We start from the raw sequence: 21,620 nt of genomic DNA, 5'->3' as shown, positions 1-21,620 counted from the left end.
CCAACGCGTGGATGTCAGTTTCTTTAGTGACTATTACTACAGCAACAACACAGAGCAACTTTGTTTCCCGAGATTGTTTTTCAGTGTGGGTCAGTATTGGCCAGACCCTAAACGTAGTAGACTAAGGACGATGAGAAGATTTCTAAGACTTTGATATCTGTGCCGCCAGGATCTTCATGCAATATTCCCTACTTGCTTTCGGTCGGACCTAGTGACAAGAGTCGCACTCATCGGAATCATGGTGCTCACCCAGACACTACATGCAAATCAAGTGGGGATCCGTGGCGGACATCTATCGTCGACAGGACTCACTGGGCTTGAATGTCAAGGACATTGAAGATGAAGGATAAAGGCACTCTGTTCCATCACTGAAAAAATGTCACGTAGGCCAAAAACGTCTGCAGAGCTGATCCACTTGTTAGCGTGGAAAAGAAAGAACTGACATCCGCGCATCAAGGGAAGGCTTATCTGGACTCTGTTGCCGTCACTTTTGAGAGACAAAGTCACTGTGAAGTTGCTAAACATCCTCTACCGACGCACAGAGGTACTGTTGGATCCAGCCTGACGCCTGGGGAGGATTATAAGATAAGGATACTGCAGCTAGATGTCTCTATCAGACAAGGCTAGTATAACCAGGCAATGATTTGTGTCTCGCTAGCCCAAGGCAGCAAAATATGTGTTGGGATATAGTCCTATCCAGATCAAGCCTCAGAGCAGACCTGGATACTGAGATGGATTCAAGTCCCTGTGAATAGATGCTGTTCGAAGCCAGGCTTCTGACACATAGGCTAGCTCCACATGCAATCCAGGGGTTGCTTGCTGTGCGTGCAGACTTGAGGATTATTTATTTTACAGCCCTTAAACTAAGTTGATTCCACTTGTCATTCATCGGATACGAGACTTGCCACACACTCAAATTGTGGGACTGTGCACCCCGAAACTTCTGGGCATCATATGTTTAACTTTCATTGAAACAGTTTTAAATTCTTATTTTCTTACAACTCCTAAGTCGACAACCAATTATCTCCCTCATGTCACTACGTGGTGGGAAAGTATGGCACACCCACACACCCAGTCCCAACTCGAAGTGTCATCTTGGCTTGGGGAGACCTCTCTCTCACTAATAATGCATTCTTTCCCTGGCAGAATAAGAGAGTGGAGATAGGTGAAACAGTACTAGAAACGTACCTGACAACAAAAAAGTATAGTGAGAAAGGGGAAAGCAACACATTGAGGGAGGGGGATGGGTAAAACAGCATAACGTGGGAGTGGCCGGCAAGCAACAAGGATGGGGGGGTAAGCAACAAAGACGGGGCATGCAAACATCTTAACTTTTATGGAATGCTATAAAATGCAAGTAAAAGCAAAAAAGTACCTCCAAGACCACAAGGACACACTGGGCATGGTTGCAGTACTTGGACAGTGCTCCAGGAGAGGGACAAACACACAAAGAGGAAGTGAAGTCAATACGTACTGACCAAGAATGAGTCCACAAATGAGAGAGATGACAAAGCCAACCAAGAGTAAGCAATGGGTGGGCTCTAAGCCCCCTTTAAGTAAACAAAAGTTGTTTTGCGAAAGACAGGCCATATGCTCACAGGTGAAATCTAAAAAGGGAAGCTGCAAAACTGTACGGCACTCTGACCTTGGCCTGCAAGGCCTCTACCGCAAAACTGCTGGGTTCCCGATGGGGGCTGGAAGGGGTGGCAGTAAGGGACGCCTAGGTTAACGCCATTAAAGGAAGGTGGAAGTTTATGCGTTGGCGGGCCAATCTGCCCAGAGATCGAGCGGTTGGTGCAAGTTCAGATTGTGGTTAATGTATGAGGGTCCTTGGTTGTGTACAGCCTTGTGTGCGTGGGTCAGCAGTTTGAAATTGCATCTCTTCTATACAGGGGACCAGTGGAGTTGCCGGAGGTGGGGTGTGATGTGGGTTCATCGGGGAAGGTCAAGGAGGAGCCCGACTACGGTGTTCTGTATGATCTGAAGTCTCTGTATGAGGTGTGTGGTGTTTCCTACATAAAGGGAATTGCCATAGTCCAGTCGGCTGGTAATGAGGGCCTGTGTCACTGTGCATTTCGTGTGCTGGGGTAGCCACTTGAAGATCTTATGTAGCATGCACAGAGTGAGGAAGCAGGTGGGGGAGACAGTGTTGATCTATGATTTCATGGTGAGCTTGTTGTCAATTAGGATTCCGAGGTTTCTGGTGTGGACAGAGGGAGTGGATGAAGGTCCTAGGTCTGATGGCCACCATGAGTCATTCCATGTGTTGCTGCCAAAGATCAGTACTTCCGTCTTGTCTGTATTCAGCTGCAGGTAGTTCTTCATCCAGTCCGCGATATGTTTGTCACGCATATGTGGAAGTGGCTTCTGGTGGTGGTGGGGTTGTCGGTGAGAAAGAGGATGAGTTGGGTGTTATCTGTGTAGGAAATATTGTTGAGACCGTGGGATCTGCCGATGTTGGCCAGTGTGGTCATATATGCGTGAAGAGCATGGGGCTGAGCTCTAGGGCACACTGCAAGTGATCTCCTTGGGTTCGGAGGTGGGAGGTGGATCCTCTGGGGTCTTACGGTGAGGAAGGAGGTGATCCATCTGAGCGCATTCCGTTGGATGCTGATGTGTTGGGAGTCTTTCGATCAGCGTGTGGTGAGGTCTGGTGTTTAAGGCTACAGAGAATTTGAGGAGGATCAAAGCTGCTGTTTCTCCTCGGTCGAGGAGGGATCGAATGCCATTGGTGGCTGCAATCAGTTTCGGTGCTGTGATTACTCCGGGAGCTGGATTGGGAGGTGCCAAGTAGCTGGTTCTGCTCCAGGTGTGCCAGGAGTTGATTATTGATGATTTTTTTCCGGTACCTTCACTGGAAATGGGAGCAGAGAGATTGGCTGGCAGTTTTAGAGTTTGGCAGTTTTAGAGTTCGCTGGGGTCGGAGGAGGATGTTTTTTGAGTAGTTTATTGACTGCGGGACCAGAGGAAGGTTTACCCCAAGCCCCCAACATTGCATGTTAGTGCCTTGCCAAAGGGAAGAAGGGGCTCAGAAGATGTTTGTCCTAGTTAGTGGACCTATGTTGAGACATATATTTTAACTTCCAAGGTCTGGAGTTGGCGGTACTACTTCGGCCGCCCGCCCCATCACCATAGGCTAGGAAATTGACTTTTCTGTGGCTGATCGAGGAGAAGACTCAGCTCTGGGGCGCTATTGAGGCCACTTATACAAGGACGTATAGGATACTAACTGTCATCTTGGTAGAGCGGCTAAGACTACTCCGAAAATGGAACCAAGAGCAAACTTTGGATGCGGAGCAGTACTTTGAATAGTACCTTTGCAGAATCTTCCTATTCTGCTTGGTGATGTAGAGCTTCACCTCGCACTTCCTGATGGCCTTGGAGTTAATGGAAGGGCTTGAAGTTGTGACTCAACATGAGAAACCCCAGGCACACCTGATGGGAATCGTTCACAGACCTCTGTTTGCAATACTTCCTACAGAGCTTGAAACCTGCCCTTTTAAGTGGTGACATCCCTTGACACTGTGGAAATTTAGTGGAAAAATCGAGGTGAATGTCTGAGAAACTAAAGGGAGTTCCGGATCCGCATCTGGAAGTGTGTAGAGAAAGGAAATGATGTCATGCGTGTGAGTGGCACCTAAATAGGTCCCAACCATTACATGTGGAAAAGAGTGGCATAAGTGCAGAGCCACAAGGCTCCCCCTTCCGGTGTACATAGGTACCAGAGAATGCCCTCCCCCCACCCGGTCTGTGGTTGCTATGGTGAGCGGCTTATCCACTGAGTTCCTCAGTGCTATGGCAGGCACCATGGACGCAAGTGTTTAAATCTGAGGCATTCATATTCTTTCCCTTGCATGCTTCTTGTTAAATATGCATTTTCCCATTCTATACTCCAGGATGGCAGACACCACTTAGGTCAGTGAAGAACCCTTGTGGGTTAAAGTTGTTTGCTGCCTTTGACCACATGCTGTGGAAACCTTCGCACATGCAGCCACCCTCGAGTTCCAATGCCACCTTCTGGTTTGTACACCGTAGATTAGATCAAGTTGGTACAATATATCTCATTCCGCAACCATAAGGCCAGGCACAGCATGGTGTTCAGCACAAAACAATGTCCATAAACAAATGATCTCGAAGTAGGCTCAGATGAATAGGCAAATGACGAACCAGGTATACAAGGCACGGACACAATTTTTTTAAACTGTAGTACAGTCATACAAAATATGGAGTTTTAATATTTAGAACAGGGTTTTACTACAAATGAGGGCGATTCCAGCGTAAGAGGTTTTGTTTACTTAACGTAATCTATATATCCTCAACATATAAGGAAAATAGTAAGTGAATCTCGGAAGGGAAGAAAATCAGTGGCAATTAAAATACCTAATTATTAATTAAAAAAGTAAACAAAGTCATATCTATAAAACTGGACACCAAATATCTCGATCCATAGAGGACTGAATGCGTTAAATCCTGCCAAATACCAAGCATCAGGAGTTAGACTAACGCATTTCAGTGTGGTAATCCACATTGCTGCACTGAAATGCTTTGTCACGCCTAATGTATAGTGTTTCACAACTGCCACCCAAGTGCTGCCTGGCTGTTACAACTCTTAAGTGTTGCAGCCTGTCATGCCTGCTGCTCTTGCAGGTAAGCTACTAAGACTGCTAGCAGGGTTGAAGATTCACACTCCCACTGCTACAATGTATGACTGTGAATCCCAGCGGAGCTTCCGGCTAAATCAGGTTGTGCGCATCTGGCTAATGCTGCGGGGATGATGTCACATCCTCCTGCTGCCAGAGCGGGTCTGATAAGTTTGTGGGGAAAAGCGGCAGCTGGCTCGTGTTTTGCGCAAGGCTCCGCAAATTACATTACATTGGCGCTTGTAGCGTCACGCTAAGTGCTGCAGGCAGCTCCCGCCGGGCACGCCGCGTGCTATTCAACCCTTTGTTTACCCTCCCCTCACCCCCAAAATTCTATACTGCCAGACCCGAGAAAGTAGGAAAGGAGTGAGTGATCTGGGTTGTAACAGCCGCCAATACAGAGTTTGCGACATCGTGTCACAGGACGGGCAAGACCGGGGCTCACTGGACAGCCAGCCTGGAAGGTGACTATTAACTAAGGCGGCCGGCAAACTCGAATTACCGTGCCCCGCATTTGCTAACAGGCTAAGTGAGCCTGCAGCCACTGCCTTGCAGAGAGACGCTGCCTCAGCAATTCTTGGAGCGCCACCTCCGGACTCTGCGGCCAAAGCCCTAGTAAGTGCCACCAGCCTCTGTGTGTTTTACAGAGTGAATGGCAGTGCACAATCAGGCAGCTGCAGCCGTTAGTAATAAGGTGACACTGCGGGATATTTTCAAATATCGTGCTAGTCTGGGCCCCCAATTAATGATTTCATATTTGAACTGGATTTCTTGCAGTACACTAGGCAGAATGCTTGAGAACATTGCTTTGGTTGAGTAGGTCTGCCTGAGAATGACTGCTCTCAAACCGTGAGGTGGAACACTACCACATACCTCTCCAGTTGCATCTTCACCCCTTTGGCTTTTGCAGTAGGCTCTAGCTTGGTAGCTCAGCCTGGCCTGATCACCCGTCACGCTAGGGGCAGGGAGTGCATGGCTGCCGTGATATAGTAGAATTGGCTTTAAGTAGTTCGCATCAGAGACTACTTAGTTGTTATTTAAAAACGATACCACAACTATTTAGTGTTGAATAAGCAGAACAGTACTTCAACACAGGTCTTTTTTTAGCAATGTGCCCATTTGTTTGTGTGTATGAATATATAATGCATGTGAGGGAAAGAGGGTGGACAAATAACATGTTTCCTTTCTCTCCCTTATAAGTATCACAATAACTGTTTCCATATTATGTAATATATAATTAAAGGTTCTCTTAGGTCGGAATTATGCAATTATCGCATTTATTTAGTCCTCAGTGGAACAGTCCTTACAGTGCTCATCAGTGCACCTCTTTCATCTGCAAACATTCCAGTTTATTGTTGTTCATTAATTTACATTATGCATGCCACTCAGCATACAGCATGTCAATCAAAAGAAGCTGATACAGTTTAAAATTCAGTCCCAGGTGAAGCATTCTGATATTATAGACACTGTGGTATTAGTTGACATAAAGCTTAACAAACGGGTGCGGTACGAAACAATAGCTGTAAAGAAAAAACACAGCATATATGGCATGGCGTTTGTCGATGCTATTAAACAAGTATTCCCTGTAATTATCACATAACAAAAGGTCTTGGTTATAACTGGCAGAGGGGTGAAGGGAACATTTCAAACAACTTGATGTTTTGCCAAAAAAACGAAATTAGAACGTTAAAATTGACAGATTAGTACATCCAAACATTCAGGTGGGATTAATACTTTAATTAAAGTGGAACACCAGAGTAAAAATCTTTTAGATTTGACATCTGTGATCATCTGGTCACGTGACTCAGCCTCTTTCCCATACCTCCCAAAGTGTTTTTTTTCTTTCTGTGTTATTTACAGTACAAATCGATTTATTCAATTTAGCACTTTCAGGCACTGCCCGTTAACTGGATGTCTCATAAGGTGGTGGGACTTCGTGGTCAAGAAGCAGTTACGTTTCATGTAGCTCAGACTGGATGTCAGGAAAATATGAACTTCCAAGAGCTACGTAACCAGCTGTTTTATTGCATGCAACTATTGCATCTATCAAGTGTGCTTAGAGGCAATTTGGTTATGATTTGTGCGCTATGCAATAAAAAAGCTTTGCAATATGTACAATCTTTCATAAACCTCTCTCTTCGTGTACAGATACACACTGAAAAATAAACATGAACATATCATGATCTAATAATCAATAAGCTCATATACAGACATACAGCAATTGCACCTTCACTCATCTAAGAATTCATCCAACATGTACAGCTCAGTGCTATGCTTTTCTTCAGACAATGCATTCAAGAGGCAACCAAGGTAATTTAAAACAGATCCTTCATTCACTCAACCATTCACCCAACCATTCACCCAACCATTCTCCCAACCATTCTCCCAAACTGTGCTTCCACGCAATGTTACAAAATTGAGATTTTGTAAAGTTCCTTAAAAAGCACATTTTGAATGAATGGCTGAATGAACAAAACTTTGCAAGTGTCACATAATAATCTTTGATATGAGAGTTAACTGTACAGTTTGAGAATTAAAGACAAAGCATATTTGTGTTTTGCATTCTTGTGGTGTATACCATAGATCAGATTTATTTATTTATTTTATTTATTTGAAGAGTTTTACATAGCGCTGGCTAGACACGAAGGGATCAGAGCTCTTTACATGAGGAAGAACATAGTTTCAGAACATAGTTACAAAGTTGCTGGAGCATAGGGCCCCGATGTAGGTAAATCCCATTTACCGATTTTGAAATACCGAATCCTACCGATTCGGTATTCAAAAATCGGTAAATGGGATGTAGGTCCCAACATCTGGATTCGTTACCGAATCCTTAACAATTCTTAAATTACCGATTTGGTAAATACCGAATCGGTAATGCCCATTCATTCCTATGGGCTTTGAAGCCCATAGGAATGATTAGGCATTACCGATTCGGTATTTACCAAATCGGTAATTTAAGAATTCACAAGGGTGCAGGGGGTGTCACTTTGACACCCTCTAGCACCCCCAAAACGGCCATGTGTGCAATGTGGCACACAGACATGCCCTAAGGGCACGTCTGTCTGTCACATGGCACATGTGTACATGCACAGATGTGCATGTACACAGGAATCGTTTTTTTACCATGGATTTGTATTCCATGGTAAAATACCGATTCTGTAAGCCATGTGCTGCCGGAACATAGGCTACCTACATTGCATTTTCGGTAATTTTACCGAATCGTTATCATTACCGAATCGGTAAATATTACCGAATCGGTAAATTTTACCGACTCGGTAAATTTACCGATTCGGTAATGATAACGATTCGGTAAAATTACCGAAAATGTGCCCCTACATCTCCATAGCCCTTTACCGATCGGAAACGGCCGAAAATCGGTATTTTCGGCCGATTCCGATCGGTAAAGGGCTACCTACATCGGGCCCCTAGTTACATGAGTTACAAAAGCACAGCATAAACATGGGAAGGAGTGGGTAGGAAATACAATGGGGAGAGGAGGAAAAATAGTGTCCGACGTCCGGCTGGGTAGGTGACGGCCGAGAGGTGAACCAGAGCCAAACTCCTCTATAGCTGCATAGGACAGCTCCACCGGTCATCGGCCAAAGGTTGCTCGGGCACCGAAGGTTCTAGACTCCGCCTAGGGGGGCATCGTCAAAAAGTTCCATCGTGAGCATCACAAACGGTGTGTGGAGCTGGGCTCCGAGCGGTAGTATGATCATTCCCAATCCTCTGCTGTGTGCGACTCCCTTGTCGCTGTGGTCTCTCTCAGAGGGGTCTCTGAAACTCCAGAGCACAGATGCTGGATACCTCCCCAACAAGGGGAGAAGGGGAGCTTTAGCGAAGGGCCCACTCATGGCAGCCATCTTAGGAACAGTTGGGCTGGTAGAGTAAGACCCTCACTGCAGTCTGGGGAATTTACAGTTGGGTCACTGATACAGAAGCCTGGGAGACTGCTTCCCCAATGCAGCAAATGTTGAAAGTAGCAGTTAGAGACCAGTACATTAACATGTACTGGGAACCATTTTGATAGTAGCTTATTCAAAAGCAGTTACACTCGCGGACTAAAATGGGTGAGAGAGCATATTAAAGTAGGTCAAGGGGCCACAGAATGAAGAGCGTGCTGTCAAACTTTGGGGTCCACAATAACATGGGAAACAAATATTGTGGTGAGAAGAAGGTAGACGCGTATCGAGGGAAATTTTGGCCGCCATTTTGAAGGTATGCAGTTACCGGCAGGGGCGAAAAACAGCGCACAGAAGGTAAAGCCAAAAAGGGTACCTTGAACAGAGGGTCACAAATTGCTTTCTTCAACAAGAATTAGCCATACAGTGAAGAGAACAAAAGAAGCTCACGGCGCTGTGATCGGGAGCGCCAGCCTTACTGGAGCCGAAGCGATGATCATCAAAAACTGTACTTTTCGGCTCGAAATTATGCCTTGGTAAGAGTGATTTGTAGGCTTGAGTGTCTCCTCCTTCAGGGCTCAATGGAGTTTGCACAATCTGCTCCTTGCTAGACTGGGCAGCCCAAATACCACCCCCGTTGCGGCTCTGGAGAGCGAGAGCAGTTGGAAGAGGCTCTTCAGAGGATACAGACCAGAGATCGGACGACAGTGGAGGGGTCAGTCGTTGCTCAAGTTATGTTATGGGTGGTTTTGAAGCGCGCTCAATTACTCTGGAGTATCCTGGTGCGAAGAAAGATGCGGAGAGGCAGAAACTACAAATAGCAGAGAGAAATTTAAAGTGTCATTTTAAAGAGATGTGTCTTGAGTGCTTTATTGAAGAGATTAAGGTTCTGATTAGCGCGAAGCGCCAGGGGTAAGGTATTCCAGGCTACTGCTGCTTTCACGGCAATGGAGTGTCCACCAAGACGAGTTTGTTTAAAACGTGGAACAATCAGCCACTATCAGCTCAAGTGCGCAACCGATGAGGTGAGCAAGGTCTCTGGATTCCGTATGGTGTCGGTGGCATAAGTGGTGGCAGGTCAGGGAGGGATATTCCAAAGAACTGAGATGTGAGAGCGACTAGACATATTAGATTGCTTAATACATATAATTATTAAAGTAAATAGGACAGGATAACTTTAAGAGGACTTTTATTGTTATTTTGCTGCATTTTATGAGATGGTAGAATGGGGCAGTGACAGACGCTCAGGCAGAATGCATGTGTTAATTTGATTAGCAGAAGAAATTTGATTAGCAGAAGAAATGTGTAGCGCTCTGAGACACCACTCATGGTGTATAGCGCTCCACAAAAATCCATAAAGAAATACGAGTTGGACCAAATCGTAAGGTGAACTGAGATAAAATGAAAAGAGAAAAACAACCTCAGAATTCTGAAATTGAATCATACACCAGATTTGATATTATTATGACTCTACTTCACACTCACAACTGTGACACTTCGACCAATATGGCAACATTTCTGTTGTAGAAAATGTCTTTATTAATGAAAAAGCTGCAACTAAGAAAGTGCTCACAACTTTGTAGCATTCACTAACATTTACACTAGGTTTTCCACTAAGTGCTTAATGTTAGTGCCAAGAAGCACAACATGGTGTACAAACTGTGCATGTCAACCAACCAAAATAGCCTAAATGTGTAGTGGAAAGGATTTCTCAACAGGGAAAAAATTCTGATGGAGAAAAATAAATAACTATGCAAACACACTTTTCCAGCACCTTACCCTGATGGACTATGGTCCTGAGAATCAGAGTAAGTGTATAAATAGAAGGAAACAGAAGCACTAAAAACAACCTATGACCTGTCTAGACATGCTGGAGTACTCCCGCAGATATTGGTCAAACCGTAAAACTATAATCTCTTTAAAAACTAGCAGAAAATGGACATGTTCCTGACTTTTTAATGGTGCTTAGGTAGTCATAAACAGGGACAATAACAAACATGGTTCAAAAGTGATTAAATCATCCATACAGATGTCACTAAGTGCATGCCTCGGATTTACACTGTGGTGAGCAGTTCTATCCAAAAACACATTTGCCAAGATTAGCTACTTCTTGGGGCATGCAAGCAAAGGATGAAGAACCACTGCATATGAGGCTGGGAAACAACTAACAATTAAAGATTATCAAAGGGCGAGGCTGCTTGTTAAAACAAAACCACTTGGCTTTTGTGCCGCAAAACGTAACAGGAAAATGAATAGTTTCGGCATCAAAATTATGGATGTACGAAATTTACATTTCACCACAAAATGTTCTGATATTTACAAACTCCTCGAAGGTTGCTAACTTTTCTAAACTTCACAAAATTTTGCTTTCAGGACCATTTTCTTTAAAGAAAACTTGCATTTGAGAAGGTGTTGGTCCTATAGAATAACGTTTCTGTTGCGACTTTTTCCCCCTTAAACAACACTAAAGTAGATCTTTATTCCCACAAATTAAATGTAAAAAGGTTTACGAAGGATGTAGGAAAGTGCCGAACAATAATTCAGAAAGTTTGCTGAGCAAAAAAAAAAAAAAAATTCACCCATCTCTGATCAAAACACAAACAATCAAACATCACTATATTCAAGGCACCCACGAATGGTGGAGTCAGTTTAGTAGTAAACAACGATCTATAAAATATTTTGTCACTATGTAAACTCTCAAGAGCTGCTGTTTGCAGTTTAATCATTGATGGCAAGGGCTGCCAAAGGTTTTCTGGTTTTGGAAGCGTTTCAACATACCTCTTCACCTTGGAGAATAAAGTGACACACTGACTGCACAATAAAAACACATTCCTTTTTCAGGACACCACTTCCTCCTCCAAAAAAAACCAGGCACATTGAAAAATACTGAAATACCTGGTATAGTTTGATGATGTGTGGGTGATCGAGCATTTTCATGATCTGCACCTCGCGGTAGATTTTCTCCAAGTTCACTGCATCGAGCTGAGATTTGTCAATGATCTTTATTGCAACCTGATGGAGCAAATGAAGGAGACATAAGGGTCAGGTACCTGAAAAAACAGAGATTTGCTCAAGTAACCAAATGAGTATTTTCGATGTTACGCTCTACCTGCGAGACGCTCGAGGCACTGGAATGGAAATGTAAAAGTCACAGATATCCCTTCTACCCAATTTAGGCCCTAATTACGAATGAGCCCGCAAGAAGGTGAAGTAATACTGCAACGACGCTGGGCATGTTAGATTAATTAGTAGGCAGTAACACAAAGTGGAAGTGTGAAACCAAGTACCAGCATGCAAAGGGCTGGTGGCTTAAAGGGCTAGGCTGGATAAAGTGGTTTCTGATTTTGTGGGGACCGCTGGCATTGGCAACTCTTTGCAGAGGATTGCCTCCTTTGAGTCAGCAGAAGGAATAAGTGGCAGTTGCAGTTTAAATCAACTGTGGGAAGAGGGAACAGTGGCACAGGTGTAATAATGGGTGTAATAACGGGTGATGTTTAATGTGATACTGAGTTACTATAAAAAGGGGACTTTCTGATCTCTGGGTAAGTTTAGCTGCTAAGACCTGGTTTACTACTCTCTAAAAAAACAAAACTCACAATTTAGAAAAGGAGAAAGATTATTATTAAAAATCATAATTATAACAGTAATGATCTGTTTTGACAGTGCTTTACATCTCATAGTGCAGTACACTGATGCCCTTTGAAGAACAGAAGTTACTATCACACAATGTAATAGTTATTAATAGACATACACATAATTTGAACCACAGCATTTCGTGTTTTGTGACAATAGGGTCTTTAAGCGTTTTGTCTGTACTGCCTAGTGGGTGCTCAGGAAACCCTACTTCTTTGGGAAAATCCTGCCCCTGACATGGCTACAGGGAGCCGACTTAAGTATTGTTTTTTTCACCCATATAGGTGCACATATGCCATTACATGCGAAAGCACAGGAACATCACTCAGGCCCCACTACGGCATGGCTGTTAACAGAAGTTGGAGTTTTTGGTTGCAGATTTACAGACTCTAGCCGGAATCTCCTTTCCAGTTACCAGCCATGACACATTTCGTTCCTGAGTGGAGAACATGCAGGACCAAGTACTACAAGACTACTCTTGTAGCGATTCTTCGATACTGGACTTTTCTGTACACATTTGCCACCTATATTGAGAAGGTGGCTAATGCGTGCGGAAGCCCTTTTGGTTTTAATGTACACTATAAAAACTCAGACTCCCTGTGGAACAGTGTGGACACCGCTTGCAAATCCCAACAAAACTTCTACAGGCTGAAGAAACGCCTGATTTTTTTTTTTTTTTTTAAGCAAAACTTTGGATAAAGGTTTATCGATCAATGGGACACCACACACAATGGGGACCATTGGGCCAGTCATTTAGAAGTAAACTACTAACACCTATGAAAAGGTCCTTCCCTTTATCCAAAGTGATACCATTAGCACACCCAAAGGTAGAACGCCTGTATATCAAATGGGGCGAAACCCATTCAACCAAAAGTGTATCAGAGGCACAAGAACTTTTCTGAAGAGATTAGTGCACCAGATGGATGCCATAAGTCCTACCTGCCTACTGCCTACCCAACACAGAGAAAAGCCTGAGCACACAAGTTTCATGCTTGCAATGCGCACTTCCTGAACAGATCACTTATGCAACTTTGTTTCACAGAATGATCTCACACACGGCACCCAGACCAAGTGGTCCAATTTAATCTGCCTTTACAACATGACAAGCCACTCTTACACCTTGTGTTATAATGCACAACTGCTGTGCCTGCAATGCGGACTCCAAAAACAAGTGGCATGAAATTGGTATTGTAGAATGATCTCAATCAAGTGTTCAGACCAAACCACCTCCTACAGTTCTGAAGTGACCACAAGCAGCATCCTAGCACTCTCAAAAACTTTACAAAGGAAGTATTGAAATTAAGCACAATTTTTGTTTAGGAAAAGCAAAACATAAAAGTTCATGTTCTGAAAACAAACATAGCCCCGTTATTGCCTGTGACTGCAAAATAAAAGATTAACTGAATAAACATGTTGTTGTTTGGGAAACGAAACAGACATCAGAAGAGTCAATAGTCTAGTCTTCATAAAGCAAGTGCCAGGCCATTGTAGGGGAAAACTAAAAAAGCAATGTAAAACAAGTGCCGGGGGTGGGGGGTACCATTGTGTAGAAAGTATAGTGACCTGTGTAATTTCAATTTGGTCTCTTGGCTCAAACCTTCTATACAAATATATGTATTTTTCTATTTTTCTTCCACTTTGAGGGCATAATTATCAGATTTTGAGTGCACACACAAAGACAAAATGGCGGGGGCATTTTCAAATGTCATCATAATTGTTAGGGTGATACAAAATAGAAGTGTCTTTGTAGTTTAAGGAAAGGAAAAAGCAAAAAATTAAGCTAATTCTGGAAACCTGTTATATCCACAGTGAAAACGAATATTCCTCTTAAGTGAGTCTATGTTAATGAAGATTGTGGATGGCACAATTACAAAACATAAGATTCAAATAACACATTTAGTTTGAAGTATGTTAATGAGTATTCACCTGCAGAAAGAAATCTGGTTTGTGACCGCTCATTGTTAGTACTTAATAGAAAATGTCCTGGTTAAAATAAGACACAAATTCATACTTTACACTCCAATAAGGCCACTGTGAGACACAGGGCCTGATTCACTAAAGATAAACTTGTAGTTAATGGATACCAAAACAGTAGTGAACTACTACACAGTTTAAGTTTAGCTTTGTGAATCGGGCCCAAAGCCAGGAACTGCGCACATGACCTGTCCAGCCTACAATAGTCTGGAATACGCTTTCCCCAGCATGATTTCTGTATAGCCTGGGCATGGGCCAAAACACGACTACTGTGGAATAAACGTGGCAAAAGTTAATCTGGCAAGCGGAATTAAAATTTGCTGTTGATCAATCAAAATACTTCATTTCCAAGAATTAAATTCTTACATAAATATTTCACATTACCCAAATTTGCTGTCGCTAATCCATCCCCAAGATAGCCTGGTTCAAACCCGCGAAGCTCTGCTTCAGCATTTTCAACCACATTCATGCTGCACCAGTGCGGGCTTCACAGTAAACTCACTACATGAAATCATCAAAATACAAATTCGCTGCTTCACATTTACCAAAAGCAAAGTTATCGAAAGGGTTCACATAGAATAAAAAAACATGGTTTACAAATTCGGTACAGTGTATTGGCAAGGAAACAAAGGAAGTACATTAGCAGGTGGAATTTGTGTAGAAACTCATGTTATCTCCCCACCCCATACATTATTAAAGGAGAGGTTCCTTTTCGATGCAGTGCAGTTTGAGGTTTCCGAGATATGTCCTCATCCGACTACAGATGCAAACCACTTTGCTGCAGTTTAACCGGATACACAGCACCCTTCACAGACAACTCACTCCATTAAGTCATTTCAATACAAGCTGCAAACTCAACGAAAACAAAATCTGAAATATGTACGATGAATGAAAAACATTGCTCATCAAATGAGTGCTCTGTTTGGGAGAATAAAATAAAATAAAAAAATCAGCAGATGGAATCTGATGCAGAGACATTTATTAGGAAGCACTCTTGGGAAACCTTTTCAGCTAGTTAAAAAGGAAGGCATAGATGACGCGCGCCATTAGATATGGGATTTTATTTCTTACATCTAAAAAAACCCTTAAGGAAGAGTTACGGCCCACTAAACAATTGTTTTGAAAGTTTCAGAGGCGAACATGAATTAGATAAAAATTACAACTATAAAACTGACCAAACACTAAAACATGCACTTTTGAATACAATCTGCAAAAGCTGAAGTTTACACTAAGAAATGTGATTCAAATTAAAAATGCATTTTTCTTCAAAAGAATTTTATTGTATACAACGGTCATGCCCACCCAATCCCATTCTCGGGCTCGAGGTCGCCCACATGGTTATGGATGTTCCTTTCATACTCTAGAACCCCGTATAAGACCTCACCCTCTGGAACACAAAACCCTGACTCCACCAGTGATGGTGGTACAGTTTATTGCCACATCCACAGACAATGAATTGAAAGACGTGATCTTGTTGAGATTTAGAATCCATTTCCCCCAATTCACGAGCTAGCTTGGTAGTCATGCCTGAAGCCAGATCACCATTTCCCCCTTATATGTTTATTATATAAAAATGTATTTTAAGGTGATTGTGCTACCTCCCATCCTGATTTCCCATTATGCATTCAAACAATTACAAGTACCAGAATGCAATGAAAATATGGACTGGATGAGCTACTCATGGGAAGTGCATGGAAAATCCGAGCACTCTGTTTTGCGTGCTTACGTAGTTTTATTATAGAAACGGGAATGGCACAGCAAATCGATTAATTTTATAAACCTGGGCAGGGGCTTCTTCACCTGACACCACTACTGCCGCACCATAAACTTTCAAATATAGTTTAGCTTGCTTTGTCTTACTAAATGCCCTAGAACTGCTGGGCACACATAGGAAAGGGGCTTTCTGGGGCTCAGGTCAGGCACGCTGAGCAGCGATTGCGACAGGGAGAGGCGCTTGGTCTATTCAAAGGGAAGGCTAGCCTGGATGCCTTCACTTTAATGGAACCGCCTAGTTACGAAGCTAGAGGTTGCCCGCAAAAACATCATACGATAAGGGAGAATTGGATGCCATATAATGCATAAGGTGGTGATATTCCTGGGATCGAATGTCAACTAAATGGGAGCATCCTCAAGTGCCTTTTCTCTAAAACGGTCTTTCTGTTTTGTGGTTTCGAATCTAAAAGGTCCAAAAAAGCTCCTTATATTTTGTTTAAAAATAGCTTACTGCTGTGCTCAGCTACTGCCCATTCACTGATGCTCGAACTCACATTCATCGATGCACTCACCTGCCTATCCATCCATCCATTCACTATTTCACACATGCACTCAATCATTCATCCACCTGTGCACTTCCTTATCCACCTAACCATGGACTCATTCTCACAACAATCCACTCACTAAATCTGGAAACTCACAGACCTAGAAACATGCCAAGTGACAAAGAAGCCAGACCTGCTGTCTTTGTCAATGTTTGACTGAGTGCTTAATACCACAGCTTTGAATACCACAGATTTGCTTCAAGTCGTGTAAAGAGCAGGTGTTAATGACACCCAGCTGAATAGAACTCACGTTCTCGATTTTGGAAAGATGAAAGGGTGAGTTGGTCCTGCCCGAATTCAAACCCTAGTCCTGCATATCGAAATCACACATAATTTAAGCACACCTTGTAACCCTTACTGAGATACCTAGTCAGCATACCATGTCAGCTCTTGTACAGATGGACAGCAAACGCCTAAATACAAACAGTGTCCCTGGGGGTCTAGTCAGTTAACCAGTTATAAATAGTGTCTGCTAAACAAACGTCGCAGGCATTTTTGGTTTTGGACATCCACAGAACTTTTATAAAGCAAATGGAAGTGATTTAATTCCCTCATTGGAAGTAGCTGTTGCATCTACTGGTTTTAGTTGTCATATCTTTAACCAGCAGACCTCTCTTCTTTTTTTCTTGCTGAATTCATATAGTTCAGTGCCCAAAATACCACGGGAAGACACAAAATGCAAGTAGTCAATGGGAATTTTTACAGTGTTCAAAAGCTCATATATTTGCATATTTTTGTGACAATTATATACATACCTTAGTATAGGCCCATTACATGCCATAAAAGCTTCTTAAAAAAGTCAAAGGATTTATAATTGGCATTGCGTTTAAAATACCACTTCCTGCTTTTAAATCTAACGAATATTCATGTTGTGCTTGGAGGACATTTTCTTTCCCTACCATATCAACCCAAGGCATGATGGTGGTCCTTACAAAACTGACTGGTTTCCCAATATTCCGTTTAGTCTTGGAAAATTGAAAGACTTGGAATTTTCGGCCATCCCAACTCTCTATGGACTACTAACCAGAATTTATCACGAAAATAGTTTGGCCCCAAAAAGTAATACAAGGAACTAACTAGCAGCTTTAAACCGTTCTTGTAATATTTTAGGCATGACATTTTTCGTATCTCTCTTGGTAAAAATCAACCGCTGAACTTTTATTCACCTTTTCTAATGTGACAAAAAACATTTTTTTTTTGCCAGAGACTTTGAACACAAGTCTGAAACATTAATGCAACAAGCTAAGAATGCAGGCTTTTATCACAACTTCATAACCAGCAAAATAAGATGACAATCCTAGCTTCATCACTTGAGCTGACTCAAATTGTTGAAGCTGGCAAGTTTTCAAATTCAATGCAAAAGTAGCACATAGAAAAAAAATGAAGTTTATGTGTTTGTATTTTAGTAACTGTAGTCCTTTAATTGACGACTGGAGAAACTGAACCGCAAGTACCAGAATGCACATAAAGTACATGGAGTGGATGATTCTGTCTGTGAATCAGACACTTGAGAGAAGTCCATTCAGGTCAAACCATTTTAGCTCATTACCTCAATTCCCTTGTGAGACAAAACCGTACGCGCCTAGAAGCTTTTCTATTTGCTGTTGTGCACTATGTGAGAAAATTGTATCTGCATTTAGTATTGATCATTAATACTGTGTGTTGGTCATACACATCACATCTGTATACTACCTCGAAGAAGTTGCCTTGCAGAAGCTAGCATTCATATTCAAGAACAACAAAAAAAATTGACCTGCATCTGATGAGACCTGTCCAGCAGGCAGGTGCATCATAAAACAGGTAACAGAAGTTCATTAGGGCCTTTTTTTACCGCAACGTTTTGAGACTAGCATTCCTATTATGAGATAATTGTCTACAAGCTCCAGGCTTTAAAGTGTCGGATGATGTCAAGAAATACAATACAACCGTGGTTAAAGTAGCAATTAGTTAATCCATGGGCTGGTTTAACATTAGGTAACATTCCCCCGAGGGGCTGCTCCTTGTTAATTTGGATTAGAGCACATCTGCGCAGGTACGCATGAAACGCCGCGCTGGGAGCGCCATTCGCCTGGCGGCTACTCGTCTGCTGACGTCCCTGCCCGCCATTGCCTCAGAATGCGGTGGACACCTGCGCGCGCCGTGCGCCACAATGCGGACTAGTGCGCGCTGGTGATGTCATCTCTGCGGTCTCGCGACCGGCAGAGGATGCCGTGCGTCACGTGCAGCGTGGATTCATTTGGGGCCACCTTGACCCTGCACGGAGGAGGCAGGCAAGTTAAAGCAGACACACGCAGAAGAAAGCAAGGTTGATCAAACGTGAAGAGAACACAAACTGTTCACGTGCCCGCAGGTCTTCCTTTTACAGGGGAAGACTCGGACCTTATGCTGGAGAGATTTTTTTTTAAACAAGCCAAGCATCTGCATTTACGAAAGCTTGAGCTATTGGCATTGTAAATGCAAAGTGCTTAAACTCTCGCAAATGCGAGTCCTATTGCATTGCAAATATGTTTTTTGTTGTTAAAGCCCCCATGCCGTAATTTTAGGTGCATGAAGGCACATAACCACCTTGGCTATCTCACAACCTCTGAAAATACCTGACATTTCCAGGTGTGTATGGGTGCTAGTTTCAGTATTTCAGAAAAGGGTAGTTACTCAATAAAACAAAAATTGCAAGCTTGTGGATTCAAAAAGCAAGTCTGTATAGTTCCTCAATGCTTAGAAAGAAATAACGCCAACACCTCAATTCTACACTTACTCCAATATACCCCCTTCCCCCACGATTCAAATATAAAAACAAACATCTCTAATTCTCATATCACCCAAGAGTGTGTGGCAGTTGAGAAGAGCATTGGAAAGGAGTTTGTTGCTGGAGAAGGATGCACTTCCCCATCTCTGGCGATGTGGTGATTTATTCTATGATACAATCACAGGGCCGTAATTTACCTGCATCCCCAAGACATCTTGGTTCTAGTCATGTGGTTTTCATTGATAAACTAGCTTATTATGGAAACGTACGAAAAAAAACAATAAAATGGAAGCAACCATGACCATTTTAACTAACATGCAAGTTTCTCAGACACAGTCCCAGAAATGAAGTCAAATCATTACCACTGCTAACTAGAATTTACCCTATGCCCAGAACAAGAGATTTAGACATCCAGTCTCAAGTGTGGCAGCTTTTTTCCAACAGTATGGAGGAGTGTGGTATTTCCAGAATGTACCCGGCTCCCAGAAGTGTCTAATATGTGTATGAATATCAAACGTTCATCTTAGATAAATGCACCTTTTCCCTCATCCTTAACATTTGGTGGCGAGTTATAATTAAGATACGGGTTAATTGTAGAGGATACGTACATGGCTCATCAACAGCAGGTTGAAGGATTCTAATGGCATACTCACAGTCTCAATAACCATGCATCTTTCGTAGGCCATTTTCAACTTATGTGCAAGGGATGAATTGACAATGTTCTCAAGAAAGTAGAAAATACATCTGTATGATGAGAATGACTAATGTCGCTATAAATAAATCAGAGATGTGCCCTGGGACTTTGGGTACCCTAAGGGACTCCACTTTATTTGAGCCATATTCATGACCTGGCCTATTCATTACAAACTCGACAAAAATGGGAGAGGTAGGGAAAGTTAGGGACACTCTCTCAATCCCCAGTTCAATACAAATAAACAAAAAAAGAGAGGTCAGAACAATCTCTCAAAACCACAAGAGAAGGAGTCACTTCAAGGATTCACACACCCGCTTTGGGTGGTAAAGAAAGCCCTCACACACCGACCTAGTCAGTGTCATGCTTCATCATCGGGCCCCACCAAAAAGGCCGAGTGCCTCTTTGGTGTGCTACGACGCCAGAAAGACTGCGGAGCTGGTTTGTGTGGGGAGGGCGTATTATCAAATTAGGTGAAAATATTAATAGTGCCTAGAAAGGGTATCAAAAATAAATTTTAATAAGTGATCCCTAAGGCACAAAACAAAGAGTATTTATGTGTCTGAATTTAGCTGCCAAGGTATAAGGATTGGTTAAATTCAGAAAATACTAATATTAATTTCAGTCAACATGTTTCTGCCATATGGGTGGTTTTATTTACCAAGGCATTCGTCAGGACTAAACCCCGGCGGTATGGGCTCTCTAATCACCCACCCTAACCTGGGGACGTGAAAGTGAAAATTAAAAAAGGTGAAAAAGTGCTTAAAAAGGGAAGAGCGTGATGCTCATTCCAAAAAATACTCCAAAATTTTAGGAGTGTTACAGCACCTGTAAAGTGAAAAACATAGACAAACAGAAGACAAACATACATATTATTAATATAAGCCTTACTGTATCATCATAGTGCTCCATAATATGTGGCATATATGGTGTTCCCAAAGTAACACTGATTTTAAACACCATCCGAATAGCCCCTAGAGGATATTAGCGGATAACTCTGGGAAGTGGAGTGCTAAAGGTGTCTATTTACAAGGAATATTAAAAGGGGGTTAAAAACACAAAATGTGTACTCCTTATGAAGGGATCAATGGACCTAAGAGGTCAGTGCCCCTCAAGATGGTATCTCATGTTGATATCTCACTTTAAAATAGGGCGCTACTCGCACCATGGGTCTCGGGAGGGGGGGTGGAGCGACCTGGCACATCCTAGAAGGAAGAAGAGGTATTGTTAAGAAAGATGAGTGCACGATTGAACACTTAGCTTATTAGGCGGAATTTCGGCGATCTCGCAGTAGTGTCAACTCACGCCCTCAGCGCTCGCAACCCGCCGTAAACCTAGCTGTGGCCTCAATACCGGACCCCGAAGATGGTAAGACGGGGCCGGTAGCGCTGTGTTTAAAGGTTTCGCTTGCCGTGTGGACCGCTCTTCCGGGTGGGCGTGTCCCGCCACATCGAGGCTTGGAACACGCCCGCCCTCACCGGGAGGCGTGGTCGAGGTTCAGAGAGAGGCTTGACTGCTGTCTCTCCGTCTAGGCAAAACGGGCGAAATTATCATAAGTGTGCCACTCGTAATTCAAGTTAGGAGTGTCCAATGAGAGTGCCTAGAACCACTTAAAGTATTAAGTGTAAGGATACATATTGTGTATATATCTGATTGTGCATTGGGAAAAAAACGTGTATGAATTTAACTCAATGGCTAATGCAAACATATTAT

The 21,620-nt window shown here is 42.8% G+C and overlaps 1 protein-coding gene across 2 annotated transcripts in view; it reads right to left on the bottom strand.

Annotated features, from left to right (window-relative positions):
• The window catches only part of SIK2 (salt inducible kinase 2), a 428,969-nt gene that overhangs the window by 281,234 nt on the left and 126,115 nt on the right, over window positions 1–21,620 (bottom strand). For both annotated transcript variants that reach the window (XM_078682308.1, XM_078682309.1), the window contains exon 2: window positions 11,441–11,557. In XM_078682308.1, the coding sequence (XP_078538434.1) occupies window positions 11,441–11,557 (117 nt within the window). The remainder of the gene's footprint in view (window positions 1–11,440; window positions 11,558–21,620) is intronic.

The sequence above is a fragment of the Lissotriton helveticus genome, chromosome 3_1 (genome assembly GCF_964261635.1).
Source record: "Lissotriton helveticus chromosome 3_1, aLisHel1.1, whole genome shotgun sequence".
NCBI classification, from domain to species: Eukaryota; Metazoa; Chordata; class Amphibia; order Caudata; family Salamandridae; genus Lissotriton; species Lissotriton helveticus.
Note: the sequence above shows the minus strand (reverse complement) of the source record. Positions and strands in the feature narration are given on the sequence as shown.